This window comes from Python bivittatus, unplaced genomic scaffold, assembly GCF_059951505.1.
Source record: "Python bivittatus isolate LINGU-HERP-01145 unplaced genomic scaffold, Pbiv_v1 ctg000180_np1212, whole genome shotgun sequence".
Taxonomy (NCBI): Eukaryota; Metazoa; Chordata; class Lepidosauria; order Squamata; family Pythonidae; genus Python; species Python bivittatus.
Window position 1 is genome coordinate 6600073 of NW_028277047.1, and position 27426 is coordinate 6627498.

Genomic DNA, 27426 nt, shown 5'->3' on the forward strand with positions numbered 1-27426 from the left:
TTGGGAACCCACAACATCTCTAAGAGGATATCTAGTAATCTCAGGAAATAAAATGGATTATATCTCACAAGAAGGGAAAAAAGAATACGGTCACCTTTCTCAAGGGTGTCAGTTCCCTTTTCTCTTCATCTTCGGTACTTTGGGGGTCCACCGTGGGGAGAGGGCAGTGATTTCCAATAGATTTCCACCATTTCCAGTTTTTTTCATTTTCTAAATTTATTTTTGAGTGGCCGTGTATTCCCCCACCCCACCCCCTGCACCTCGCCTTGTAAATTAGGTTGCTGAGATGAAAGGCAGAAATGGGTGTTTTGAGAAACAGAACTGTGTTTAGTATTTGTATTTCAGAGGAACTCTCTGTTGCTCCTTAACGCTAATCTCAGATCACTGCTTTTGCATCCAGATGTGACCGGTGGTGCTTACCATTGAAAATCAACCACACACATCAGTTCTAAAAAAACCTTGACGTTTGCCTGCCCTTTCTTTGACTCATCTTCCAGCAACCCCTATCACAACTTTTAAAGTTCCAGTTTAAATAACTTCCCCAACCCTTCCCACTCACCACAACAAAATGTCCCTTCCCTCCTTCACATCCTCCCCCCAACAGCCAGCCTTCTGTTGTTCAGCCATGTTGGTAGGGAAAATCTAATTTTACAGAGCAGCCTGAACTCTGAGAGGCACCGGTTCTTTTTAAACCTCAGAGGGTTAGCGTGGTTTGGGCCTAACATGAACCCAATCGTTGTGCTTGTAAATCACGTTTTATGGCTTACTGTGATTGGCAAGCCCAGGTGGTGATTAAATGTTTAACCTTGGTTAAAAGAAGCCTGGGCATCATAGTCTGATGGGTGGATCAGGTAACTGAGGAGAGCTTGGTTGTCTTAAGAATTTGTTGTGGAGCAGCGTAGGCTTAGCCATGGGAGAAACAGATGTGGAAACCCTTAGCAAAATACTTCTCTTCCCTTCCTTCCCCTTCCCCTTCCCCTTCCCCTTCCCCTTCCCCTTCCCCTTCCCCTTCCCCTTCCCCTTCCCCTTCCCCTTCCCCTTCCCCTCCCCCTCCCCCTCCCCTCCCCTCCCCTCCCCTCCCCTCCCCTCCCCTCCCCTCCTCTCCTCTCCTCTCCTCTCCTCTCCTCTCCTCTCCTCTCCTCTCCTCTCCTCTCCTCTCCTCTCCTCTCCTCTTCCTTTCTTTGCTTCCTTTTCATCCCTTCTTTTCCCCCTCTCCCTCCCTCCCTCTTCCACTTTCCTTCTCTTTTCACCTTCCTTCCTTCCTTCCTTCCTTCCTTCCTTCCTTCCTTCCTTCCTTCCTTCCTTCCTTCCTTCCTTCCTTCCTTCCTTCCTTCCTTCCTTCCTTTCCTCTTCCCTCCCCTTCCCAATTTCCTCTCTCCTGCAGAGCATCATCTATTACGTGACTTGCTCTCCAAAGCTGGAGGAGTGGATGGGGAACGAGGGCATCCAGGAAGCCCTGCGGCCTTGCACCTCCCTCAACTACGCTGACAGCGACCCCACCTTCAACCTCAACATCGATGAGGACTACGATCACCGCATGGCAGGCATTTCGTTGACGTCTTTCTGCAACACCTACCTCGACTGGATTCAGTACTGTGCTGGGCGCAGGGAGAAAGTGAGTCTGGGGCCGGAGAGAAGGCCTGTGAGCGAGAGGGGCAGACTTGGCATAGAGGTGTTTGGGGATCTCGATGGTCCCAGCCCAGGGACTGTCCACGAAGGCCCTCCAATTTCTGATGAGTGTGTCCGAGGTGGCTCTGAAACTCTGCTCACATCTGCCGTCTTTTATTTCTGTTTCTCTCTCTGCAGGCCGTGGACCAGGAGTGGAATTCCCGCCTGGTCACCCTGTGCTTCGGACTTTGCATCTTGGGACGCAGAGCCCTGGGAACTGCCTCCCACAGCATGTCAGCCAGGTGAGATGAAGCCAGTTGCCCTTGCCTCTCTCTGTCCGAGCCCAGAACCAAAGCGAGCTGGCGTTGACTCAACATGGCCTTCCAAGAAGAGGCAAAGAGGGCCAATGTATTTATGGAAATTTATGTAATTATGGCAATTGGCTCCCTCCACCCCATCCAGCCCCCTCAGGCTGTGCTTGGACTATAGATTCCATCATCCCTGGCCATTTACCAGGGAAGCTAGGGCTTGTAGTCCAGCAAGTGCCTATGCTGAATTAGCACAAGACAGTTGTTAAACAGCTATCAGCTGTTAATTGTTTCATGTTGGAATTCAAGAAAAACTCTTCTCCATTTCTTGAGAAGGTGGAAGGAGAAATTCAATTAAGAAGAGATGGGAAATAAACGTGAGCGTGTTAATTATACATAGGAGTTCTTGATGATGGGGTATGTTTAGCAAGAGTTGTTCAGTGTCTGTTCTCCTTTTAAATTGGCCTCTTACAACCAGCTGCCAAACCTTTACAGATAAACTACCAGATGTTGCAGCAGCGAAGGTCTGCATGACAGTTGTCTCAACATCTCTGGCACAGCTTGGAAGAAAACTTTTTAAAATATTCACCGTTTTGGTCTATCGCTCCCATTGAGCTCTTTTGCTTAAAAACAGAGATAAACCTTCTCTGGTTGTGTTAGGGGGGTGTAGGTAAACAGGAGCTTTGGAATACTGCTCCCATAATCCCTGTCCCTTGGGCAGGCTGGCTGGGTCTTCCAAGGGTAACTGTCTGAAACATCTGGAAAACACTGGATCGTCTTTGTGTAGCCACAGGCTAAATATTACCTCCTGGGGACCCACCTTGTCTCTTTCTATAGCCTGGAGCCCTTCCTGTATGGTTTGCATGCCCTGTTCAAGGGCGACTTCCGAATCACGTCGCCCCGGGATGAATGGGTCTTTGCTGACATGGATCTCTTGCACCAGGTGGTGGCTCCTGGCGTGCGCATGTCTCTGAAGCTTCATCAGGTAGTTCGGTCCCTTTCCAATCCGGTTACTCTGAAGTTGCTCGCCAGCTGCAGAGCCTGCCCTCAGCTGCCTTGTTTTGGGGGGAAAGCAGAAATGCTTAAGGGGGTTGGAATCCAGCAAAATGCCTGGCAGCTTGTGGACTCCCAGAATTCCTCAGCTAGCATGGGCGCACCTGAGGATTCTGGGAGTTGAAATCTGCAGATTTAGAAGATTGAGAAATGCTGCAGCGGGGAACTCTGGGAATTGGTGTTGCTCCTCCCCAGAGTCGGAAGAATGGGCCCTTTTCCCCCCACTGTTACCCCATTGACATAACACGTCCCCTCCTCCTTTCCAAGGACCACTTCACCTCCCCGGATGAATACGACGACCCAGCAGTGCTGTACGATGCCATCAAGTCAAATAAGGAGAAAATGGTGATCTCCCACGAGGGGGATCCCGCTTGGCGCAGCGCCATCCTCACCAACACGCCTGCATTGCTGGCCCTTCGCCACGTGATGGATGACGCCAGCGATGAGTACAAGATCATCATGCTCAACAAACGTTACCTCGGATTTCGGGTCATCAAGGTAGGACCAATGGAGACCCATGAAGACTTGCAAAACACGCTTTCCCCCAGACGGGTCAGGTATGCTGCTGAACAGGAACGGAAGAAGGAAGCCTGCTTGGGTCAGCCTTCTTCCCACCCAACTTGGGGCCCTGCAGGGGTTTCTGGATGACTGCTCCCCAGTTGGCTGTGATTTTGAGGGGTGATCTTCACACGTTGGGGAGCGAGAAGGCTGACTTGATCAAATGGAAGCTGCAGAGCTCGCAGTGTTTTCTCTTGCAAGTCAGGAAGCATCTGGCAAACTGAATTTCATGGAGCTGGAAGTGCTCAATTAGAAAACATTCTCCCATATCTCCTTCTTGGCATGGCACTACAGCAGTGTTTCTCAACCTTGGCCACTTGAAGATGCGTGGACTTCAACTCCCAGAATTTCCCCCAGCCAGCGATGCTGGCTGGGGAATTCTGGGAGTTGAAGTCCACACATCTTCAAGTGGCCAAGGTTGAGAAACACTGCACCACAGGGTTGTAGGTACTAATGGCCTCCTCAGCATTGCCTCTTTGTCAGAAAATACTCCAAGTATTTTCAAAATAGCAGGTTTGTCGTGTGATTGGTTAGACTGATCCTCCATCTTTCAAACCATCTTTGTTTAACAAAGTTACTTTAAGCTGTTGCGTTGGGCTACCACCAAGTCCCACACCGACTGGGATCACGTGTTGGACCAGATTGGTTGGTGGAATAAGGCTGTTTGACTAGGTTCACCCAGCCGGGACCTCGAAGACATGGTTTGCAAACAAGACAGAGCAACTTTGCACAGCTGGACTATCCCCACTGTGGCCTTCCCTCAGTTTGGCATCGAGGTTAAAGTGTTGGACTAGAAACCAGGAGACTGTGAGTTCTAGTCTCCCTTTAAACACTGAAGCTGGTGGGGTCATTTTGCAACAGTCATTCTCTCTCAACCTGACCTACCCCATAGAGTTCTGGAAGAAATGGGGAGCAGGAACATTCTTGAGTTGTACAAATACAGGTGAGGAATACAGTAATAATAATAATAATTATTTAACAGCATATAATATAAATTATTATCATATAAAGGCAGACAAGCACCTGCCACACAGCACCCAGACTTAGCAATTGTTGATAAGAAAGACCAAAAAGTCTGGATAGCGGATACTGCAATACCTGGAGGCAGCAGAAGAGAAGAGAAAGAATTGGAGAAAATCACAAAATATAAAGACCTGCAAATAGAAGTAGAATGACTGTGGGAAAAGAAGGCAAAGATAGTCCCAACAGTAATAGGCCCCTTGGCTGCAATCCCTAAACATCTGGAGCACCCCTTGAGCACCTTCGGCATTGACAAAATCACCATCAGTCAATTACAAAAGGCAGCTTTACTTAGAACAGCTTATATCCTGCAACAATACCTTTAACCCCATCCAACCATCAAACAACAACATCTGCCTATCCCAGGTCCTTGGGAAGGACTCAGTGGATAAAAATGCCAAATCTAAATCTAAAAATGCTAAACATCTGGCTGACTCTGTGACCAGCCATAATAATAAAAATAATGGGGCATCCCAATGTGGGAACTCCAGTTCAGAACTACCAGCAAAGTTGACTTTCCTTGGCTGATCCCCCCAAAACTAAGCAGTCAGGTCTGTTTAGGATTCGGATGAGAGACTAGCAGGAAATGCCCAGCTGGTGAGTGGGACGTGGGGGAAAATCATCTCAGAGCGGGCGAGCAACTTCCATATCTCAGCCAAGAAAGCTCCATGAAGTGACCACAAGTTGAGTCCTTTTATATCCCAACATTAAGGCAGGGCAAAAAAGACATCTTCGTCCATCTCTCTCTGTAATGTCTTTAGGTCTGCAAGTCCTTGATTCCTTAAACGTCTCCTACTCTCCCTGCTTGTGTCCCCAGTGAGGGATGCTCTCTCTCACTCTCTCTCTCTCTCTCTCTCTCTCTCAACTTCCCCCGGTTCCTGTTCTCTGGCCCAGGTGAACAGGGAATGTGTGCGAGGCTTATGGGCTGGACAGCAGCAGGAGCTGGTCTTCCTCCGGAACCGGAACCCAGAGCGCGGCAGCATCCAGAATGCCAAGCAGGCGCTGCGCAACATGATAAATTCCTCCTGCGACCAGCCCATTGGTTACCCCATCTACGTTTCCCCGCTGACCACGTCTTACGCCGGCAGCCATCCTCAGCTGTGCTCGCTCTGGGGCGGCCCCATCAGCTTGCACAACATCTCCGCTTGGTTCATTCGGAGCTGGGAGAGGTGAGGCTCGGACTTGGAAAGGCAGGGAAGCACCAAACCCACGGTGCCCCTTGGCTGTATTCGTAAAGGCCTTTGCAAGAAGTTTACTCGGCACCTGGCAAGTATGCTGTACTCTTCCCTGTGTGGGAAGGAGGATGGGGAAAACCGGAGGGAAAGGAAGAAGGGAAGAAAAAAGGGAGATGAAGACAGAGGGAAAAACGAGGAGGAAGACAGGGAAAAAATGGAAGGAAATGAAGACAGGGAAAAAAGGGAGAGGGGAACCATGGAAGGAAAAGAAGCAGAGGAGTAAAAAGGAAGGGTCAGAAGACAGGGGAAAAAGGGAAGGAAGACAGAAGTAAAATGGAAGGAGAGGAAGACAGAGGGAATAAAGAGGTATGTGAGAAAAATATGACTAACTGGGCACCTCAGTTTGGGCTCTGACTCTGTCCACTGCTTACCTCAGCCCCACCACCATTCCCAAGAAGTGTTTCCTGCAAAATGTTGCTCCTGCAGGAAGGGAAATCAGTTGTCCAGTAACTGGTCTGGTCAGTGCTTTGGTGGCCAAAACTCATGGGGCAGGCTTTGCAAAATCTTTGGCTCCCATTTGACGGCTTGCCTTCCCGTTTGCCTTCTTTCCCTCTCTGAAAGGGCAGGAAACCATGGCCTTTGGCTTTCAGCCTTGTCCATCGGACGGGAGAAGGGGCGAGGGGCCGTAGGGGGCAACCAGAGTGGATTTCACCCCTCTTCTCCTCTGCTGTGCAGGTTGCAGAAAGGCTGTGGAGCCGGCTGCAACAGCGGAGGGAACATCGAGGATTCGGATTGCGGCGGCGGCTCTTCTCTCAGCAATAACCCCACAGGGCACGGCTCACAGGGCCCCGGGAGCACGGCTCACAATGCTGGACCAGCGGCCGCAAACCCCACCGAGCCAGGGGCCACGGCTGCCCAATCTCAGGCAGGTAAGAAGCTTTTTTCTGGCAGCCTAAGACCGCGTGACTGGGAGCAGGAAGCAGGAAGCAGGAAGGCTGGGTGGAATTGCACTGGAACGGCTCCGAGGCTTGTTTGAAAGCCACCTGCTTTTCAGGGCATAGGAAAAGGTGGGGCTGAAATCCTCAAGATTTTGCTTAGGTTTTGCTCAGTTCAGAACGAAACTCAACCCACCGTCCCGAACGGCACGTTTGCACACGCTTCTTTTCACCTCGTGCCTCTCCGCTCTGTGCGCCTATGCTGGGTCCCCCCAACACAGCGCGGCCCAGCAAAAGCGGATGGGGTGACTGGGCTTGTGGGAATCGAGCCATTTCCTGAAGCTGATTTGCTCAGGCAGAGGCACATCCTGCGAACACAGCCTTCTCTTCGCCTAGGTTTGGTGGTTGTGGGAACACTCGGCCACAGCCCAGCAGGAAGAGCGATGATCTCATAAAAGTGTTTTACAAACGTTTTATAAAAATGGTTGCACTTGATGGGGAGGAGATCAAAGAGTTGAGGAGCAGGTGGATACAGCTAGAGCTAAGAAGTAGAGGGACTCTGATGGGGCTTCAGCTATCCACAGATTGCAGGCGGATGTAGGGGCAGGCTGTTCTAGCCAAACCGAGTCTTCCCATTCCTTCTCGTTCAGCCCCCTTTCTTGGTCTCAGAGTGGAGTAGTCAGAATCTTGAGCTGTTCAAGAACTTGCCATCCAAGGCAGTTGCCTCCTTCTGCCCCCTGACAGGGCCGGTTCCCCAGTGATTCTCTTTCGTTCCTGCTGGATGAGTGGGAAGAGCTGGCTCAGAGTTTGAAAATGCGCAGAAAAGGAATCAGCAATTCTAGAAAATGTTGGAGATCCTTCACCCAGGAACCTGGGGGAGCCTTTACTCAGTTGCCCTTGAGTCTATGGTTGAGCCCTATGTGTGTGTGTGTGTGTGTCTGTCTTTCTGTCTACACACACACACACACACACACACACACACCTTCCTCTGCTTCATTGCACAAATTGCGGGGAGGGGGAGCTGTACAGGTCTCTGAGCTTGCAGTGAGTTTAGTGAGCAACTAAAATGTTAGCGAGCAGATCTCAAAGCTGTTCAAACAGGGATAGAAAGGTACTCAGCCTCACGCCTGCTTGGAACTCCTCTCCATTTGATCTAAAGCAGTGTTTCTCAACCTTGGCAACCTTAAGATGTGTGGACTTCAACTCCCAGAATTCCCCAGCCAGCCATACTAAGTTGCTAAGGCTGAGAAACACTGGACTAGAGAGTTGGTTTGTATTGATTTCCTATTAACTTACTCAGTTAGGGCCCTGATTACAGCAGGCCAGCCGTACAAGAGGAAACGGCGCATCGAGCCAGGCTCTGCAAGACCAGGAGAGACCGCCGTCACTTCCTCCTGCTCGTGGGTCACCCAGGTCACGCTCAGTCATCGTTGGGTGGCAAACTTCAGGAGCAGAACGGGGGATCAAAACGTGGCAGGGGGGAGCAGCCGGGACGGGCTGGATCTTTCCATATGCATGCCGGCCTCTGCTTTAGAAAATCCTGCCCCTGCTAATCCTAGTTAAGTGGAAGCTGTGCTGGTGCGGTGGGGAAGGGAGAGCACGCTGCATATGCTCAGAGGCACACTTGTTTCATACCTGGGAGAGCTGGGGGAGGCTGGCTCTAGCAACCCGGGACACCTTGTGGTCACAGGACAAAGCTATGCCTGGATCTAGAGCAGTGTTTCTCAAGCTTGGCAACTTTAAGATGGGTGGACTTCAACTCCCAGAATTCCCCAGCCAAGGTTGAGAAACGCTGATCTAGAGCATTTTTCCTTCTTCTTCTTCTGCAGTCATAAAGCCACAAGGGGAAAGACTCTGCACATGCTCAAGGGGACTCATCCCTTGTGGCTTTTATCCCCAGACCATCATGACAGCACTGCCTTGTTCTTCCCTGCAGAATCCGATCCCAGCCTTCCTCCTCCAAGCCAGAGCTGGCTGGTCCAGCCCCAGCTAAGCCAGAGTGATGGACGTCCCCCCCCCACCCCAGCTGGATCTTGGCCTCCGGGCCCACATTTCCTGGGAAGCCAGCTTTCCTGCGCCAGCTCCTTGGCTTCTGTGGCCGAGGGGACGGGACGTACCCCTCTGCCTCTCCGCCCGAGCCTCGGGACTCTGTCTCCCTTTGTCTACGAGGGTCTCTGCGGCAAGTGGAGCCTGCCAAGCCGCAAAGGACTGAATGGGTTAGGGGGCAGTGAGAGCGAATTCCCGCCTGGAACACCCCCCCCACACGCAAAGGACAACTCTTCAGTCATGTCTGATGCTGTTGCCGCCTTGGGGACAGTCGGCACTGGAGGGAGCCCTAAACCTCAGGTACGTAATTTCCCCCCATTCGCACGATTCCTCCTGTCTCTTTTTTACATGGACACGTGCACAGAGTGCAGTGTGACACTTGGTCTGTCACCCAAGCTGGCACAAACATGGTGAGGAAGCCGAGCAGTGTTTGATTATGCCCTTTCCCCACAGTATTAGCCACTTTGGGTACCACTGTGTAAAAAGCTGGAGGGGAAAATTTAAAATAGTCCCCCGTGGAAACAGCTGGCAATTTTTTTCCTTAGTTTCTTCCACCCAGAGCATTGCAGCCTCACCCGCTTACTCCCTGTTATTTAGAAACTTAAACTCTGACATCAGAACACTTTGCTCGCAAAAGGAGAATTATGAGATCCTTTTCTATTGTGTTAGTGGCTTCTTTTTTACTAACAAGTTTTGATATTTAGGAATGATCATTTTAAGGTGTTTTATTTATTTGGGGGGAGGGGGGTTCATTGCACACTGCTTAGGTTTCTTCTGTTGCAGAATCAGTGTTAAAATATTGCAAATGACCCCACAAGTCAAGTGACCTTAGAACAGGGAATTTAAAAAAGAAAAGTTTGGGGAACAGCATTGAGAAGAGGTAAAGCTTTTTCACTGAATGGCCATTTGGGCAGCCTTAGCCTGGTGTCCTTCAGATGGAGTGGGCAGGAGCCAAACCATGGGGGGCAGATCAAAGCTGTTCCAAATGGTCCTTTCGCCAGAAAGGACCTTTTCCCTTTTCTTCCTCCTGGGCTTACGGATCCAGCTGTCATAAAGAGCTAGAAACCTTCCATTTTTCATTTGACTGAGGCTTTCCCCGTTTGTCTCAGCCTGGTTGGATGTTGGCTTGTTTGAAACAAGCCATGGTTAACCTTAATCCCAGTTTGTGCTTATTGGCTGTTCTCCACTGAGGAAATCAGCTCTTTCGTGCCTTGCGAAAGGAGGCCTCAGGGGTGGCGTTTGAACGTGGCTGTTCTTTATGGAGTCAAACATCATTTCATTGGCATTTGCTAAACCTGAGTCTTAGTTTCTCCCGGAATCTCTTATAATTGGGCTTCTTCTCAGCCTGGTGCCATCCTCAGCTTTGCAAAATGACTAATGCTAATGGAAAAAAAAAATAAGCTGGGTTCCCTTTTGTCCAGAACAATATGGGGGGGATGCTCAGCCAGGAGGGCTTAATCTCCACCCGCTGATTATTGAACTATCTGGAAAAGTCCCCTTGTCCCTTCCCCAGCACCTTCCTAAGGCCCCCTGTTTTCTTCATAGCCCTGCTTCAATCTCCTTGTTCCCCCCCCCCAATATTGGGAGCCCTGTTTTCTTTTTTAGATGCTATTCCCCCACCCTAGAAGTATACTATTAGAAAAAAATGCAAATTCGGAAAGTAGGGTTTTTAAAATCAATCTGTGGTGCAGTGTGTGCGTGTGTGTGTTAATTGTGTTTAACTTAAGAAGGAACAGTGGCACTGTAATCCCAGCCTTTCCTACCAATCTTCATTCTTTCTGGATCATATTTCAACATCCCGTTGCCCGCCTGCCCGCCCGGTCTGGATATTCACAGCCTTCTCTCCTTCTCTCCTGCAGCCTCCTGTGCCAGGACCAGTCCCCGAGGCCACGACCAGCACCCCCAGCCCCCTGCCTCTGGAGCCATCCGCTGTCCCTCAAGGACCCCATCCCCACCTCGAGCCTGACCCTCTGGTAGCCGAATGGGGGCGGCCGCGAGAAGAGGAAGACAGTCCCGCCGCCGGGCAGCCCCTCCTGGATCATCAGTACTGAATTGGAGGGGGGGACACTCTATGGCGTCGTACAGAACTACGGGCTGGTCCCGTTTGACTCTTCCTGGCTTCCTCCCCCCCCGCCCAACACCTCCTCTGCTCCTTTTCTCACCCACACCAGCCAGCCTGATTCATCCTTTTTTCCCTGGAAGACCAAGGACAGCAATACAGGCCTTGCCTGCGACTTCTTCCATTTGCATCTCTCTCCCCCCAAAAAATCTTCCACTTGCCTGCAGGGGCAGGCTCCCCCCCCGCCACAAATCACAAGGACCCGCCTTGCGCACTCTGTGTCATTACTGAGTGATGCTCAAGGCCCCCCCTTTTTTTTTCTGCTCTTGTTGTCCCTTGAGATTAATAATAATGATAATAATTCTTTTTGTTTTGTTTTTCTTCTACCCCACCTCCCTCCCTGGAGCTTGGATTTTGGGTGGGTATAAAAATTTAAAAAGCGGGGGGCGGATCGCAGCAACCCACTAACCTCGACATGCAGCGTTTTGGAAAAGTGGGGAAGGATACAAGACTAGGGTTGTTGGAGTGTCTTTGCAGAGAAGGAAAGAAAGAATGGGAAAGGAGTCGTTTCAGAAAGGTTGGGGTGTTTATTTTCTCATTTCTTTCCTCTCTTAATGTCCTTACGACTTTTTCCTTGGTTCTCTCCATCCCCTTTTCTGCTTCGCGGGGGCAATCGAGAGAAGGCAGCAAATCTGAAAACTCTTCTAAGGATTTCACCCTGCAGATTGAGTCCTGGGACGAAGAATCAGGTCTTCTTCCCAGACTTCTTGGAAAGGGGCGCGGGTGATGATCCCACCTGGTTTTGTGCGCGCGCGTTTCTCTTGCAACCCCCGGTGGCTCAAGGAGTTGTGTGAACCAAGGTTACAGGGGGAGCTCGCCGAAGTGCCGCTCAGCCCGTGGGTTACCTTGCGTGAACTCAGCCTTTGAATCGGGAGATGCTGAGCTTTTTACCCGAAGCGTCTCTCTTCCAAGGTTTCGTTTCAGCAGTAACGAGGGGGGGGCTCTTTTTAAACTCTGCTCTTATTAATTGGGAGCGAGACCCCTCGCAGTTCGCCTCTAGAGGGAGGGGGCGGCCGAGTTCACGGGGGGGGTCCTGCGCTGTCCCGGCCGGCGCCGCAAGGGGCGACTTTCCCCCTTCCCGTTCCGCGACGGGGCAGTTCGCGCCCCCAGCCCCGTTCCTCCAAAGGGTAAGAAAGCCGCGGGGGACGCGAGGTTGCAAGGCGCGGGGGGCGAGTCAGAGCGTCCTCTCGTACCCTCCCCCCTTAAAAAGGCTCGGGAGGAGCGCGCACGGGCCCTGCGGAGCGCTCTGCACATGTTCAGAGGCCCGCCCCCTCGCCTGCCAGCCGCTCCCCCCGGAAACCCGTTCTCCTCGCCTCCCCCGCGCGTCCTCCCTCCGGCGGTGAGTGACGCCGCTCGGCGCCCCCTCCCTCCACCCCTCCCTCCCCGCTTCCTCCCCACTCCGGGTCTCTCCGCCCCCATCGCGAGGAGGAAGGAGAGGGCGGCGCCTGGCCGCGGGGAGGCAGGGAGCGGACGCCCGCCCGGAGACTCCACGCGGGGCAAGCGGGCGCCGGCCGCCGCCTCGTCCGCCCGGCCGGGAGAGGTAAGCGAGGGGCGCGCGCCCCCCGGACACACGTCCGGCACGTGGGGCGGCCCGAGCGGCGCCGCTGGGGCGGGGAGGGCGGCCGCCCCCGCCGGGGCGAGCCGGGCGGAGGGCTGGGCGGGCGCGGGCGGGAGGGCGCCGCCGCCGCCGCAGCCTCTCCAAATTGGGGCTTGGAGCGGAGCGGCGCTCGGAGGGCATCCTCTCCGCTCCGTTCCGCTCCGCCACCCGCGCGGCGCGCGCTCGGCTCCGGGCGCGCGCGCGCCGGGGCCGCCGCCTCCCCCAGGCGAGGGGCTCGCGGCGACGTGACGGCCGCCGCTTCCCGGGGCCGGCGGGCGGGGGCTGCGGCGGGTCGGCGCCCCCCACGCACGCGCGCCCCCTGCGGCAAGGACGGGCGGGGGGCAGAGCGCGGCGCGGTCCCGTCCCGTCGCGCGCGCGCCGGAGGGATGCCCGCGGCGCTCTGCCGCTATTGTGTGCCCAAAAAGCGGGGGGAGAAGAAGAATCCGGTCCCTCTTTCAGCTCTGCCGGGCCCGGCGCCTGGCCGGATGCCGAGCGGAGCCAGAGCATGTGCAGAGTGCTCTTCCCGCGCCGGTCAGCGGCCCCGGCGAGGCCTTCGGCTCCCAGAGCGGCGGGATGGCTTCTGAGGAGAAGGTCGTCGGCGCTTCTGAGGCGCGGGCGCCTGGCGCGACCTCTCCTCCCGGCCCCGTTTGTGTTCACGCCAACCCTGCAAGGTGGGCCGTCCCCTTGGGGCCGGCTTTCCCAACCTGAGCGCCTTCCGCGTGGGTCAGCCCCAGCGACGAGGACGAGGGGGAAGGCAGGCCTGCTTGGCGGAGGGTCCCGGGAGAGGGAGGCGTGGGCGGAAGAGGGGAGTGGGGCAGCAGCCCCAGCCGGACTCCGGCTCCCATCCGCTGGCCGGAGCTGCAAAGAGCAGATTGAAGCCTGGCACATCCGCAGGGCATCCCGTTGAGGAAGAGGGCGAGTTAGGACGGTGGCAAACCGAGGCCGGCGGCCAGGGAGGCGGTTGCGGGCCGGGCTGGCAGCTGCGGTCACCTGGCTGCGCGGCCTGCCTCCGCCCGGCTCAGTCCGTCTATCCAGATGAGAGATTTCTGCTCCTTCGTAAGCGGAGGTGGTGGCCGAGGGGGGCGGCCATTGTCCCGACTCTCTCCGAAGGGTTCGCCGAGGACAGCAGAGCCAAATTAATGCCCCTTGGCAGGGGCTGGTTCTGCAGATCTTTTGCAGCCCTGGCGAACCTGGGTCTTTCTCACTACTACCAGACACCCACCCACCCACCCAGTAAAGCAAAATTCTGCCTCCTTTGTCTTCTGTTCACCCCCCAAAAGCCAGCCCGCAAAGGTTCAGAATAACAAAGCGTCAAGAAAAATATCCCAAGTACACTTCAGACCACCAGGCAGAACACAAAACCCTTAAATAACGATATTAAAATAACCATAGCAGCACCTGATCCCAAAGCTGTTCATAAAAGCAGACATCCATTAGAGGGAAAGCAAAAGTGAACAATAAATACGTTTTTAGGTTCTTAAAGCCAAGCAAAGGTTCTAGTCCATGTGGTTCTGGATAAAGAGCCAGATTACAGACTGCAGCTAACCGATACAGTAAGATTGTTGGTCCAGCCAGCACTGCATTGATATCAAAATCAGTACAGATTTTAGTTCCAGCCATTTAATATTTCCAGAAATGGCAGAATTTGAACTTGGGTTTCTCTGGTTACATGGGTTTCAAACTTAGCTTTTTTGTAGCGTGGCATGTTGTGCAAACTCAGCCTCTTCGCCTAATTCAAGGTAACGTGCAGATCCAGAAAATGGTTTAATCCGGGTCAAGTTATAACGTACACACAGCCACGCTGCTCCAAAGCCTGCGTTCCCCCCTCTCAGCCATCCATCTTGGGGTGCAGCAAAGTACCTGAAACTGGATCAAGAGATTATTTTACTTGGAATCAATGAGAATTGAACCCAGGTTCTCTTGCATGCAAGTCAGGTGACCCTTCCTTCTAGAAAGCTGCGTTCTTGCAACTTGGGGGCCTGCATTCCTCACCAAATGCTCCACATTTATGTGGATTTGCAGGTTCTTAATGCAGCATTTTCGATGGGGTGGAAAGGATGCCTTGGTTGCATCCACCCTCTGTACCAGCGTCCCCTTACCTGGGATTTCTGAGATGTGTTGGACAGCAGTTCCCGTCATCCCCAGCCAGTGTGACCACTGACCCTGATGGCTAGGGAGCCGTGGGAATTGCAGTGCACCAGGGTGGGGTAAATTGGCTATACAGATGTTACTGAGAATCTCGAGTGTGACTCCCTTTGCTGCTGGGGGCGGGGATGTCTCATTATCAAGGCCTCTCATTTCAGATTGCCGGCTATTAAAATGCATTTTGCTTCCTGTGGAAAGAGATCAGAACTCGCGCCGCATAATTTAACCTTCAGCTGTCTCGTTTGCGGGCAGTGCAGTTATGCGAAGGTTTGGTGCGAGGAGGATGCAAGGCAGGAGCAGACGAGTAACCATCCAGATGTTCTATTCCTCCTTCCGTCAGCCTTAGTGAGCAGGGCATGTGATGACGGATGATGGCAGTTGAAGTCCATTTGCAGTATTTGGGAGCTCACATCTGCCTCCTGCCCAGAGGACATGAGTGGTGCACAGTAACTACACTCTGTGCTCAGAGAAGGATTTGCAAATGTGGTCTTCTCCCCCAACACTTGGGAAAAAACATGAATTGGAAGTACATGAAACAGGATTAGCTCCACCGATGGCTGTATTCACACAGCACCTTAACCTAGTTATTGAATTAACTCATTTCCTGGATTTGCACAGTAGCATGAAGAAGCTAGATTTGCATGACATGCTAAGCCACCCTGAAAACTTAATTATAGTTTCTCTAACCAAGCTTAGCCCATTAACTAAATGCAACCGCTAGTTTTTTTGACCCGGTTTAGTGTCTTGTGTGAACATAACCCTGGAGTATAGTATCCCTTTCTCTCTCTCTCCTAGAAGGTTGGATCCTCCTGGGTTTCTTACAAAGTGAGCATTAAGAACTACACTTTTTCTACTGCATAATTTCTTTCCCTGGATGTAACATTAGTGCATTATGGGAAATGTAAGCGGTGACCCCCAGGCTAAGCCACCTCTGCTGATCGAAGCGCAAATGTAACCTTGTTTAAAAAGATGGGATAGTGAGCAGGTGTTCGTATGTATTTCTCAAACAAGGCACATCCTACGAAGTCTAGCAGTGGATTGGGTCGGGTGAGGTCTGGCCCAATGCTTTTTTTAGAGGTCTATGATGAGAATTTGGAATGGAGACCATCAGGTGACTCCAGACTGGGAAGTTGAAAAGAATTTCCCAGCAGAAGTAAATGAAAACTGCACACAGGTATCCCTGAAGCAAGGGCTCCAATGGTGCTCTTATTTAGCCCAGCACTGTCTACTGCAGCGTTTCTCAACCTTGACAACTTGAAGACGTGTGGACTTCATCTCCCAGAATTCCCCAGCATGGCTGGCTGGGGAATTCTGGGAGATGAAGTCCATGCGTCTTCAAGTTGCCAAGGTTGAGAAACGCTGGTCTACTGTGACAGTTAGCAGCTCTTCAGGGTCTCCAGCAGAGAAAGTTGCTTTCTCTTCCCCCCCCCTGCCGCTCAGTCCATTGGAACCAGATTTCTCATGGGCTAAACTTGATCTCCTTCTTGCAAACCGGCTTCTGCAGCATTAGTAGGTCTTCTGTTGTTGCATGGCAAAGAATGGCTCTCCACCACCTTGCAGCTCCAGCCTCTGGGACTCCAGAGTAGCGTTGCTCAACCTTGGCAACCCGAAGACCTCTGGACTTCACTGCTGGCTGGGGAATTCTGGGAGTCGAAGTCCACGGGTCTTCAAGTTGCCGAGGTTGAGCAACGCTGCTCTATCAGAATCAGAGGAGCTGAATCCCTAGTCAGAGCTGAAGCCAAGATGGCAGAGGGAAACCTTGGTTCCGCCGTCCTGTGGGCTGTAGTCGGGCCGTGGCCTCGTCCCCGCAGCACCGCCAGCTTGATTTCAATGCCCCCCCTCCCCGTCTGCCTTGGAAGCCGGCTGGAGGCTGACGCAGCCCAAATGGCACTTGTTGCCCTTTGCCTGGCTCTCCAGAAGGAGAAAGCCCCATTCATTGCTGCTGGACCAAAGCAGTGGCAGAATTGGGTCACAGTTGGAAAGAGGAACGGGGACCCCACCCCGTCCCCTCTCCTTTTCCAGAGAGATGTACGTTTGCATGAGCTCTACAAAAGGAAGACGGGGTATTTTTTCGAGTGGGGAAATCTCCGAGAGAGAGTGGGGCTTTTGCACGGGGGCCGTGCGACGTAGGTCTGCGGCCGAGTGATGTCTGTGTAGGTGTCGAGAAGTGGTTGCAGCCAAAGCTGATCTCTTTCCTGAGGATGTTACGTGAAAAGCTTTTGTCTCGGGGGGGAGGGTCAGCGAAGAGGAAGAAACACTCGTCCCTCCATAGCTCGGAGGGGGCAGGGGATTCGGACTTCCGCTTCTGTTGCATTTCCTCTGCAAAACAGGAAGCCGGGCCGTGCGTCAACACCGAGGCCATCTTGGATCACGGCTTGCCCCCCCTTCTCCAAATTTTGGCTTACCCGCAGAGCGTGGGGGTGCTCGGCATAGTGGAGATCTGAACAAATTTGGGGGCTGTAGAGATCTGAACAAGTGTGGTTGGGAGGAAGGGAAAGTCTTCATGTCGACACTCGCGAGGGTTTGATAGATATCCGTTCGCTTGGTAGGAAAATCACAGTGGTGGGGTTGGCCCGGACTCTTCTCTGCCCCCCAAAACAACCTTGATCCTGTCTTGCGTGTGCTCTCTTTCTTCGCCTCTGTTCCTCTGCTTCCTTCTTGTTTAGCTCAGCATCTAAACCTTCCCTCCCAGGGTCTTTTCCTGCCCTCCCTGCCTATCACTGGATGGCCGTACGTTGCTGCCTAAGATTTCCTTCCTCTGGGCAGCTGGGAGGCCCAAGAGGGTGACCTCGTTTCCCTCTGCTTATGGAGCAGCCACTAGGATCTGGGGAGTGGACAAGCTTTCCCCCTTCCTGTCCTCTTTTTACTTTTCCTTAGGTTAATTTCCTGCAAATGGGTCAGCAGAACATAACTTGGCTTGCTGACTTAATCTGCCTGTCACTGTTTGGCTTGGCAGCTTCAGTTCTTCGTCATTCAGCTTGTAGGGTGGGAATCTAAGGGTTGGCTTGATCAAGGGCTGGGAGAGAGGGGATCACGGTCTGATCTTCGTTGTAACCAAGCCTTTGTTTCATCGTCTACCCTCAGCTATGCTGAAAAGGGCCAGAGAGCCAGTGAGGTGGAAAGAACTTTGGATGGAGAATTTTTGCCATTCAGAGCAGGCAGTACTGGGCTAAGTTGGGCAAATCATTTGCTCATATTTCAAACAATTTCAGGCTCTAAGACACTGTTGTCCAAACTTGGCCACTTTAAGATGAGTGGACTTCAACTCCCAGAATTCCCCAGCCAGCCATGCTGGCTGGGGAATTCTGGGAGTTGAAGTCCACTCATCTTAAAGTGGCCAAGTTTGGACAACGGTGCTCTAAGAGAACGATCGTAACTTGGAGGAAAAGCATCAGTCTCCCTCCCTCCCTCTCTGATCTGGCCTGTCCTTTCCAATGGGGATCAGGAAGCTGGTGATGCAAAGGCCCCTCCCTGCCTGCAGGTTAGATCTTGAGGAACAATTTTTTAGTGAATGCAGAAGTGTAGAAAAACAGCTTTCCTGAAATAGTGGGGTGTGCAAACTGTGTTACTGTGTTTCAATCCTGGGAGCAGAGGAGGACCCAGGGGCCATAAAACAGACCTGGGGGTCACATCTGCAGATGCAGACTTGGGGGTCACCAGATACAAATTTCCCACTTTGGACCTACATCAAGACGTCAGTATAAGACAGGTCCTGGGTTCCAGTGACGACATGGTGGGGAGGTGCCAGTTTGAACCTGTCAGTGTTGTAGAAGTAAAATCGTGGTTCCTACAAACTGGCTAGGAAACATTTTTTTAAATCAGTTCCTTCTGTGAAACATGTCCCAAAAGTGCTGAAGGGGGAGATTTTATATCGTAGTGCTTGTGGAGGTCTCATTTATATTCCCTGTTTATATAGGCATTGTTGGGTGGCTGCAAACAGAGTCTGGGGGCTGCTTCTGTAAATCCTTATTTCCCACTTAATGGGAGAAGATCTCGGCATACTTTTACCCTCGTGGTCCAGCATCACCTTCAATTCTCATATTCCACTTCTCCGAAGGATGCTGTTTACAAGCAGTTTTGGTATGGAGTTGTCTGGACTATTTGGCCAATCATTCACTGATTCCTCACCATCCACCCCGGTGTCTCGTGGTTGGAACACCTCTCCTGAATCTGGTTCCTGAATGAACCCATGTTTTGGCTGGGCAAAATAACCTGGAACCTGAAACAAGCTCAGGCTGGATTCACACAATCAAAGCAGGTCTCAAGCAAGGCAAGCAAGCTTTATCGGTCAGGTGAAGGCAGGTCGCTTGGCTCAGAACAGACCTGGTTAAATATGTTGGGCAAACAGGAAGGCAGGCAGATTTAGCTGCTGTCTGAAGAGGCTGCCTTCTCCAACAGCACAGAAATAATTGCCTTCTTCCCTCATGTATCTTTTTCATTTTTGCCACCAACACTGTGGCATTTTGTCCATGGAAATTCGCAAGTTCTAATCGAGGCCATTCAGAAGTATTTTTGGAAGAGCGCAGGGGAAGATCTGCAGGAGCTAAGCAATAAATTTCGACTTTTCTTCAAAAGACAAGATACACATTCCCCTAATTTGGGGGGGCGTCCCCTCCCCAGATTTTTAGGCTGGAGCAGTGTTTCTCAACCTTGACAACTTGAAGACGTGTGGACTTCAACTCCCAGAATTCCCCAGCCAGCCATGCTGGCTGGGGAATTCTGGGAGTTAAAGTCCACACGTCTTCAAGTTGCCAAGGTTGCAAAACACTGGGCTGGGGACTCAGGGACAGGAGAGTGACAGTAGAAATATTGCTTTTATTTGGCAGATAGGCGCAATTACTATATTTCTGCAGGCAGGAGTGGACAAAATTTGAGGAGGGTTTTTTTTAATGATCATGTTTCAACCCTAGCTTTCTGTTTCATAAGCCTTGGGGGCCTTAGATCTTTCTAACCTGGAAAGGTTGCCCATTGGGGGGTTCCCTGCAAAATGTAGAATCTTCCACCAAAGGTTGGGGCTGGCCCCCTTTCACGTTGCACTCGGTCATTGTTGGTTGTTAAAAACTACAGTATTTAAGAACAGAATTTACAATGTGGAAGAAGGAGCAGACCGCCAAGCAAGTTTCTCACCTGGGCTTCAAAGTGTGGGCCGTCTGTGGGAGAGGGCATCTTACCATTTTTAACCACACATGAAATCTTGCCGTTCATAATGCTGGTTCTGCACATTTCTGTTCTTCCTCTACCTATCTGTGAAGATTTTTTTCCTTCTTCTGTGCAGATCAGCCCTGTGCATAAAGCTTTCTGCTTTTCAGAACAACCGTTCTGCTGGGGGACTTGCAACCAACGGAAACGCTTTGAACTACACGCAGCCCCCCAAAAGAGACCAAGCGATTCTTTTTCACCAGCAATTCAAGCCCACTTCTGGTAGCAATTGTTTTCACGTGAGACACAGTAAATGTTGCCTTTATTTTGAAGAGCATCCAATAGAGTAATTCTTCCCTTTTATTTTATCTCTGGGCATGTATCCACGTATGTGGAAGAGGAACCCAGATGACCACATTTATGGAAACGATAGAATGACAGCTTCATCCCAGATCAGTCGTTTCTCGCGTGTGGCTTTTTGGGGGGTGGGGGTACTGTTCCCTCTTTTGAAAAAAGACTGCCGCTTCCTTGCAATAATTTTTTTTTCTCTTGGTCATCAAAAAAAGAGTCCTGTCTTTGAAAGTGTAATGCCCTCTGGCTTTGAGGTTCCCTTTGCTTGCATCACAGTGATGGCTGAACACTGGCGTTTTCCTTTGATTGCTTGCAGAAGTGTGTCTTTCAACTTCCGCCCATCGAGGATGAGAGCAAGAACTTCTGCCCTGGGGTGGCTTGGTCAGAGCCCACTTAACGTAGGCAGAATGTGATCTTGTGTTCCCAGACATGGTTAGAACAAGCTTCCTTTTTCTTTTCTTTTCTTTTTTTTGGTGTTCTGTCTCTTCCCTCGCCCCCATCCCCTATTCAACTACCACTAATTATGGGAAACTCTTAGAAGATGCGTATGAAGGTACCCAAATCCAGGGCTGTCCCAGGATGTGGCATAGAGGTTTTGCAGAGAAAAAGTCCAGTTCTGTGGTCTTGTGGGCTCAGATTCCGTTCCCAGCATTTCCAGCTTCAAAAACTGGGGTTTTTGGAGGACAAGTAATAAATACTGGAGGACAAGTAATACTGGAGGACAAGTAATAAAAAAGGCTCTTTTTTCAAGAAACTGCTGCCAGTCTGAGCAGGTTGTATAGGGTTGGGTGCATAAGAATTTGATCCAGTCTGAGGCCTTTTCCTGTTAAAGGAATGCTCAATCTTGCTGAACCACCCCATCGGCAGATAGGGTTGAGAAATGGATTTGCTTATTTGCTCAAATGAAATAATGAGTTTTAGACTTTTATGGTAATTGTCTTGGTTTATTTACTGATATTTTATTTTTATCCCCATGTCTCTTTCTATCTTCTTTTTCTTTTATGTAGCGATTTATTCTGTTCCTTTAAATGTTTTCACAAATAAGTTATTACTTAAAAAAAAGAGAAGCATGTTTGCCTGAAAGCTTGGAGGGATTCTGCCAGTCAGAGCAGACAGTATTGCTCTATATGGAACAGTTGACATCATGTGGTTTTGTGCATCCTTTAATTAGTCCTTACCCAGCACCATGAGGACTGGAAACTTATTTTCATAATAGGGAAGAGGTCTTCGGTTGAGCGCTTGCAACTCCAGATGACATTTGCAGAAGCCCCAAAGGAAAGAACGTCTCTTTTCTTATACCTACTGGGCTAATGCATTCCTTTTGATAATGCCAGATATGCTTTCTAATTGATTTGATACAACTGATGCACAATTGCTTCCAACCCAGTTGTTTTGACGTTTCCTTGTCTCTTTTCTTGTCCAAGAAACACGTCCAAGATGACGCGGCACCTTTGCCCCTTCCCAGCCTTCGGAACCTCCCTGGCTGCAGTATGCTGACCCTCGACAGTGGCGTGGAAGTGGGGGCCAGCAGTTGCTCCTTTTTCAACCGGTTTGGGGGCGCTTCCCCATGGGGAGCGCCCTGCCTTTCTCTCTCCGATTGACCACCGCTGGGTGTTTTGGAAGCCCCCAATTGGCTGGAGAGCCTGGGAGGCAGCAGAGCCTTCCCTCCAATCACAGACTAGGGCGGGATCCGGAATCCTGAGCACACGCCGGCCAGGGGCGATGCAGTCGGACGACCTCTTCGTTCGCAGGATGCGACGCCACTCAAACCGACCACCACTCACCTCGTTCTCGTTCGACAACTTCCGGGCCCCCAAGCCCCAGGTGGGTGAGGCCCCGCTGGTGGGCCACTGTGGCCCACCGCTGAGGTCGCCGCAGCGCAGCTGTCTCATGCATCGGAGCAACAGCGACGTGACCCTGAGCGAAGGGGATCTGGCTGTCACTGCAGCCGCCCCCAGCTCCCCGTTGGCGCTGGCCTCAGCATCTGGGACTGGGCTTCAGCGTAACGGCAGCAGCCCCAACGTGCCGTTGAAGAGCATGGTGCCCCCTCGAGCCCGGGCGCACAGCCACGAAGAGTCACGGGCCGGCAGCCCTACCGCGCGGCGCTTCCGCGACCCCTTACTCTTGCTGGGACTGGCATCTGCGGATGTGTGGGAAACAGACGGGAGCGGTGCCCCATCAGGGGAGGGTAGCGTGTCCCTCCCTGCACCGGAGGTGGCCGCGCCGGTGTGGGGCCGTCATTTGGCCCATTACGACGTCCAGAGTATCCTCTTTGAGCCAGGCGAGGGGGCTCGGGAAGCCGCCAGGCAAGGCAACGTCACCACGGGAGCCTCAGCAGCTTCACAGTCCCGCACAGCAGACGTGATGCCCATTCTGGAGGACGGGGCAGGAGAGGAACAGGGCAGCACACTGGTGCTCAGCTGTTCCTGCTTTCGTGTGGAAGCCGGTGGAGAGGTCGAGCGGGGACTAGGCCAACACCGGGGGTTGCCGACCGGCTTCCGTTGTCCAAATATGGCTGTTTCAGTGCTGGAAGAACCCCGCGAAAGTTACGGCCAGAGGAGCAGCCGGGCCATCCACGCCATCGAATATGCCGATCTTGGGGCCTGTTATTACCGGAAGCATTTCTACGGCAAAGGTGAACAATGGCCGGCCGGGGAAATGAGGGGCAGGAGAGCAGGGGGAAAACCTGCACCAAACTGCAATTTCTTATAAAACTGAGATATAGACCCTAGATGCAGAAAAGCCAAATTTGGACTTTAAGACAAATCCCTGTGTTAAATTGTAGTCCAGGAACAGTTTCCAGTTAGAATTAAATTCTCCATCAGATTTAACTTTTAAATACAAAGTTATTTTGGACATCAAAGCGTACTCCCGTAACTTGATTAGCCATTCTTCCAAGGATGAAGCACCAGAGGCTTTGATGTCTTTGTGGCTAATGAGTCCTCTGACTGTGACCTTCCCTTGGTTTTAAAATAGAAGCTTAAACAGCCCGTTTTGCCTGTACTTGTTTCCCTTTCACGTGACAAGTTCTCCAAGAAGCTCCTGGCTCACTTTCAGCCCTCCCTTTCTGATCTAACTCTATACCATCTCTGTGCGAAATGAGCAACCCTAACGTGTGCCGTGAAGTTCATTGACATGGTCTTTTTTCCCCACCCAAATAGTGAACTTTGCAGGAAAGGATGGGATTGTAAGGCTGGTGAAAGGTGGCCAGGCCTTTCCCTGCCATGTTCTGGGGATGTGGCAGTGCCAGAACGAAGGAAAGAGGCTGGATAGCGTGCACTAAATCTCAGCTCTGCAACAAGATTTGGACCTATCTGCACATAGGGTGGGGCAGAGGACATGAGTTGTGGTCTTTCCTTGTTTTAGGAATTTGCTCAAAATATTTTTCTCCTGCTTTTCTACCAAAAAAAGCCCCCACTTAACAAAAATACTGTTAACACAATATTTAAACATGCATTTGACAGTAAGGTTGAAGAGATGCTGTATCACAGAACCCCAGAATTGAAAGAGGGCACGTTAGCGCTTAGTCCAAGTCCAGACTCAGTCTAGATATCCCCGCAAAAAGCATCTCATTTCCCTAAATTCTCCCTTCCCTTCACTTCCAGTTCCTGAATCGTTCTCGTTGTTCTTCTCTGCACCTGTTATGCCTGAACCTTTCTTAAAGTTTGGTGCCTGGGCATTCTGCTTCACTCTAAACTAGGGTTAGCGAAACACAAGGATCAGATTCACATGACACACCCAAAGAAAGGACTTCTATTTTGGTTTAGTTCGGTGGCTGAGTTGGTGCAAGCTACGAACAAGACCAGAATTCCCACAACACGCTGGACCCCAGACTCCATTTTAGCTTAGCCAGGGGTGTTACGCACAACCAGCATCCATATGCATATTTGCATGTCTTTATGCCCCCATAAATGCATCTCTGCAATACAGATAGAATACAGTATATAGTCTATAGAAGGAAGGTAAAAAAAATAGGTCATTGGAAGGTATTGGGGGTGCAGGGGCAAAAGACCAAATGATTTTGGTTAATCATCTGGGCAAAACACATTTTATCATTTTGGTATCGTCCTGGTTAGGGGCAGGTTGCTATGTTGAAAGATTGCTTTTCGATACCTTTTGCTGTGAGGTTTCTCTACTTCCCATGAGGGAGATACTATAATATTGCCATTTCCTCATTTCCTTTTTTCTTTTTTTAACAACTTGTTTTCTCTTTCGAGTATTTCTGGTTTACTCCCCAGCCCAGTAAAAAGGAGAACCTTGGCACAAAATACAGCTGCATCTTCAAGGGTCTATTTTCTCATCTTCCTTCTGTGTGCCTTAAATAAATATATGGGTCCTTCTGCTGTCTCCCCCAGAACACCAGAATTTCTTTGGGGTGGATGATCAGCTGGGCGCTGTGGCCATCTCCCTGCGCCGCGAAGAGAAGGAAGGAAGCGCTGGTCCGCAGTATAACTACCGTCTTATCATACGCACAAGTCAGGTGGGCATTGGTCTCCCACCACATTGTGCCCAGAGGGGAGAGGGCGGAAATGTGACTGAGGTTGCGGGAAGGAGTTGGGGAGATGCCCACAGTCTGCCTTGTGAGAGGGAGCAGAACTGCCGCCTTACAAATAGTACTTGATTCAACCAGAAGTAATTTGTCCCGGCATGATTGTGACCATGTCTTCTTTAACAAGATTTATTGAGAGAAAAGGGATGGGGTTACATGAATTTCAGCAAGAGAACTATTTCTTATTTAGAACTGATTTGTCCCTCAATACATTGGGGCGGAAACTAAAAGCTTTTTTTGCAAATCAGTGAGGAGGTGGGTCTTTTCACTGATAATAGAGGAGCTGGCAAGTGGGTGTTAACAAGACCATCTTCTGACTATCAGTCTATGAAACCAATCCTTGTGTGGAGGCTCGGGGGGGGGGGAGGACTTTGTGCTACAGTAAGAGGATGATATTAGGACAAAGGGGACCCAAGAGCGATGGAGAACAGCCAGCCCCACCACTCCCAGCCTGGTAAGCCCCACCCTCTGTTCATTCCCAGTGGATTACCTTGGAGACTGTTCATCACTCCAAAAGGAGAAAAGATCTGTGATCTCACATCCTTCCCAACCTGGTATCTTCCAGCTCCCGTAATACCCAAAGGGTATTCTGGCTGTGGATGATGAGAGTTGCAGTCCCAGGCTTCTGGAGGTCTCAGGGGAAGGCTCACAGAGTGCATTTTTTTCCTTCTGCCCCCTTCATGACCCATTGCTCTGTCACTCCCAGCTGCGGACTCTGCGCGGATCCATTTTGGAGGATGTTCTTCCTCTCACTGCTCGCCATGCCTCTCCCCGGGGTGTTCCTCCCAAGAAGCTGCTGGAGCATGTCATGCCAGAGCTCAACTTGCAGTGCCTCCGTCTTGCTTCCAGCTCCCCAAAGGTCCCAGAGACATTACTGAAGTTGGATGAGCAAGGGGTAGGTCGGATTGAGTTTTCGAAAAGTTTGGCTGCAGAAGGCATTTTCATCGGGATCTAATAGATGGGCCAGAGTGTGTTTCTTTGGGCTTCGCCATCCAATGGCATTTTAAATATATTGTACGCTGCAGAGTCGCTTGAAAAAGTGAGATGGGTGGCTAATAAATTGTGTAAATGAATAAAAAATACATATATTTTGTACCGTTCAGTCACGCGCCACCCTCATGGTGGTTTATCACAGGGTCGAGCAGTAGGGTTCAAAGCATCTCATCCCATGTCCACGTTTTCTGTTGTTGGACTGTTCCCTAAATTCCCTGTAATCTTGCAAATGTGCTCGCTCTGAGGTCTTATATGAGCTTGACAATGACATTGAAATCCCATTAAACCTTACTTGAACTTTGGTGAGATTCCGCCATTCTAGTGCAAGTTCACCAAAATTTCAAGCGATCAGGGCAGGACAAGTCAATCTGTGAAATCTTGTGAGGTGGGCGAACTGTGTACAAGCACTGCCACCCTCTCATTTACAGATCTGAAAATAAATCTTAAAATCAGAGGTTTTTAAAGGGGTATCACAAAGACAATGATAAAAGGAACTAGCCTGGTACAAGCCGAACAATTTGCTGGGGACATTATCTGGATGCCCCGTAAAATCTGCACAAAGAACTGGATTTATAACTTTAAAAAGTGCTACGTTAAACCTTGTTGGACCAAGCAGGCGGGACATTCAGATCATCACTTAATGATGGCTGATTGCTTTAGTTCCCGTCTTGTTTCTGTTCCCTCGCTCTTGTCCCTGCAGCTCAGCTTCCAGCGCAAAGTGGGGGTGCTGTATTGTCGGGAAAAGCAAGGCTCTGAAGAGGATATGTACAATAACGAGAAGGCTGGGCCCACCTTTGAAGAATTCCTGAGCCTTTTGGGAGAGCGGGTACGCCTGCTCGGCTTCGACAAGTACCGTGCGCAGCTGGACAACAAGAGTAAGTGTAAGGCATGATCAGCTTCTGCAAGTACAGGTAGTCCTTGCTTAATGACAATTCGTTTAGCGACTGTTTGAAGTTATGATGGCGCTAAAAAACTGGTTACAACCATTGCTCAAAGTTACGACCTGTAGCGTAGCAGCACCCCCGTGGCCATGTGATTGTGATCCAGGCATTTGGCAACCAGCTCACACTTACGATCATTGTAGCATCCTGGGGTCATGTGATCTCCATTTGTGACCTTCCCAGCCAGTTTCCGGCAAGCAAATCAGTTTGGAACTGCATGATTCACTTAACGACCACAGTGATTCACTTATCAGCTGCCACAAAAAAAGGTCGTAAAATCAGGTCCAGTCACATGATGATTTGCTTAACAACCGCATCACTTAGCGACCTAAATTCCAGTCCCAATTGTGGCTGTTAAGCAAGGGCTACCTGTTTATGTGCATGTAGCTGCACATGGCTACCCAGAGACCCAAATGCATGTTTGCATGTTGTGCACAATCATGGAACAGGACAAAGAGAAGCTTGGTCAATATTAAAAAATTCATTTCATGATGTGCTTGGTTAGGGAGGGGATTTTAGCAGAACTAGCTCCAACCTCCTAATTTGGAGGACTCCTGAGCACAATTCTCCTTAAAGCATGCTCTGTTTAAAGTTATCAGACGTGACTCTTTCTCCTTCCTTCCCGTGCCCCTTCTTTGCAGGTGACTCTACAGGGACTCACTCTCTGTATACCACATACCAGGACTATGAGATTATGTTCCATGTCTCCACCATGTTGCCCTATACACCAAACAACCGCCAGCAGGTGAGCAGGGGCTGTGAGCTCACGGAAGAGAAAGCAGAGAAAACAAGTTGTGCGTCTGAGATGGGGAGTGAGGGGGAATGCTTTCTCCAGTCTGACAATCCAGGGCTGTCTGCTGAAAATGTCAGGCTGTTGTAAGTCAGATCA

At 51.0% G+C, this 27426-nt stretch overlaps 2 protein-coding genes across 3 annotated transcripts in view; both read left to right on the plus strand.

Moving 5' to 3' along the window:
* The window catches only part of PCNX3 (pecanex 3), a 49496-nt gene extending 38378 nt beyond the window's left edge, over nt 1-11118 (plus strand). The window contains exons 28-35 of the mRNA XM_088137457.1: nt 1385-1615; nt 1807-1910; nt 2754-2901; nt 3237-3467; nt 5442-5716; nt 6458-6651; nt 8594-9003; nt 10563-11118. Coding sequence (XP_087993583.1) covers nt 1385-1615; nt 1807-1910; nt 2754-2901; nt 3237-3467; nt 5442-5716; nt 6458-6651; nt 8594-9003; nt 10563-10754 — 1785 coding nt within the window. The 3' untranslated portion in view covers nt 10755-11118. The remainder of the gene's footprint in view (nt 1-1384; nt 1616-1806; nt 1911-2753; nt 2902-3236; nt 3468-5441; nt 5717-6457; nt 6652-8593; nt 9004-10562) is intronic.
* Nucleotides 11119-12205: 1087 nt separating this feature from the next.
* Nucleotides 12206-27426, plus strand: part of SIPA1 (signal-induced proliferation-associated 1) — a 37944-nt gene continuing 22723 nt past the window's right edge. For both annotated transcript variants that reach the window (XM_088137458.1, XM_088137459.1), the window contains exons 1-6: nt 12206-12362; nt 21479-22689; nt 24410-24534; nt 25310-25498; nt 26297-26471; nt 27179-27282. In XM_088137458.1, the coding sequence (XP_087993584.1) occupies nt 21777-22689; nt 24410-24534; nt 25310-25498; nt 26297-26471; nt 27179-27282 (1506 nt within the window). In that variant the 5' untranslated portion in view covers nt 12206-12362; nt 21479-21776. The remainder of the gene's footprint in view (nt 12363-21478; nt 22690-24409; nt 24535-25309; nt 25499-26296; nt 26472-27178; nt 27283-27426) is intronic.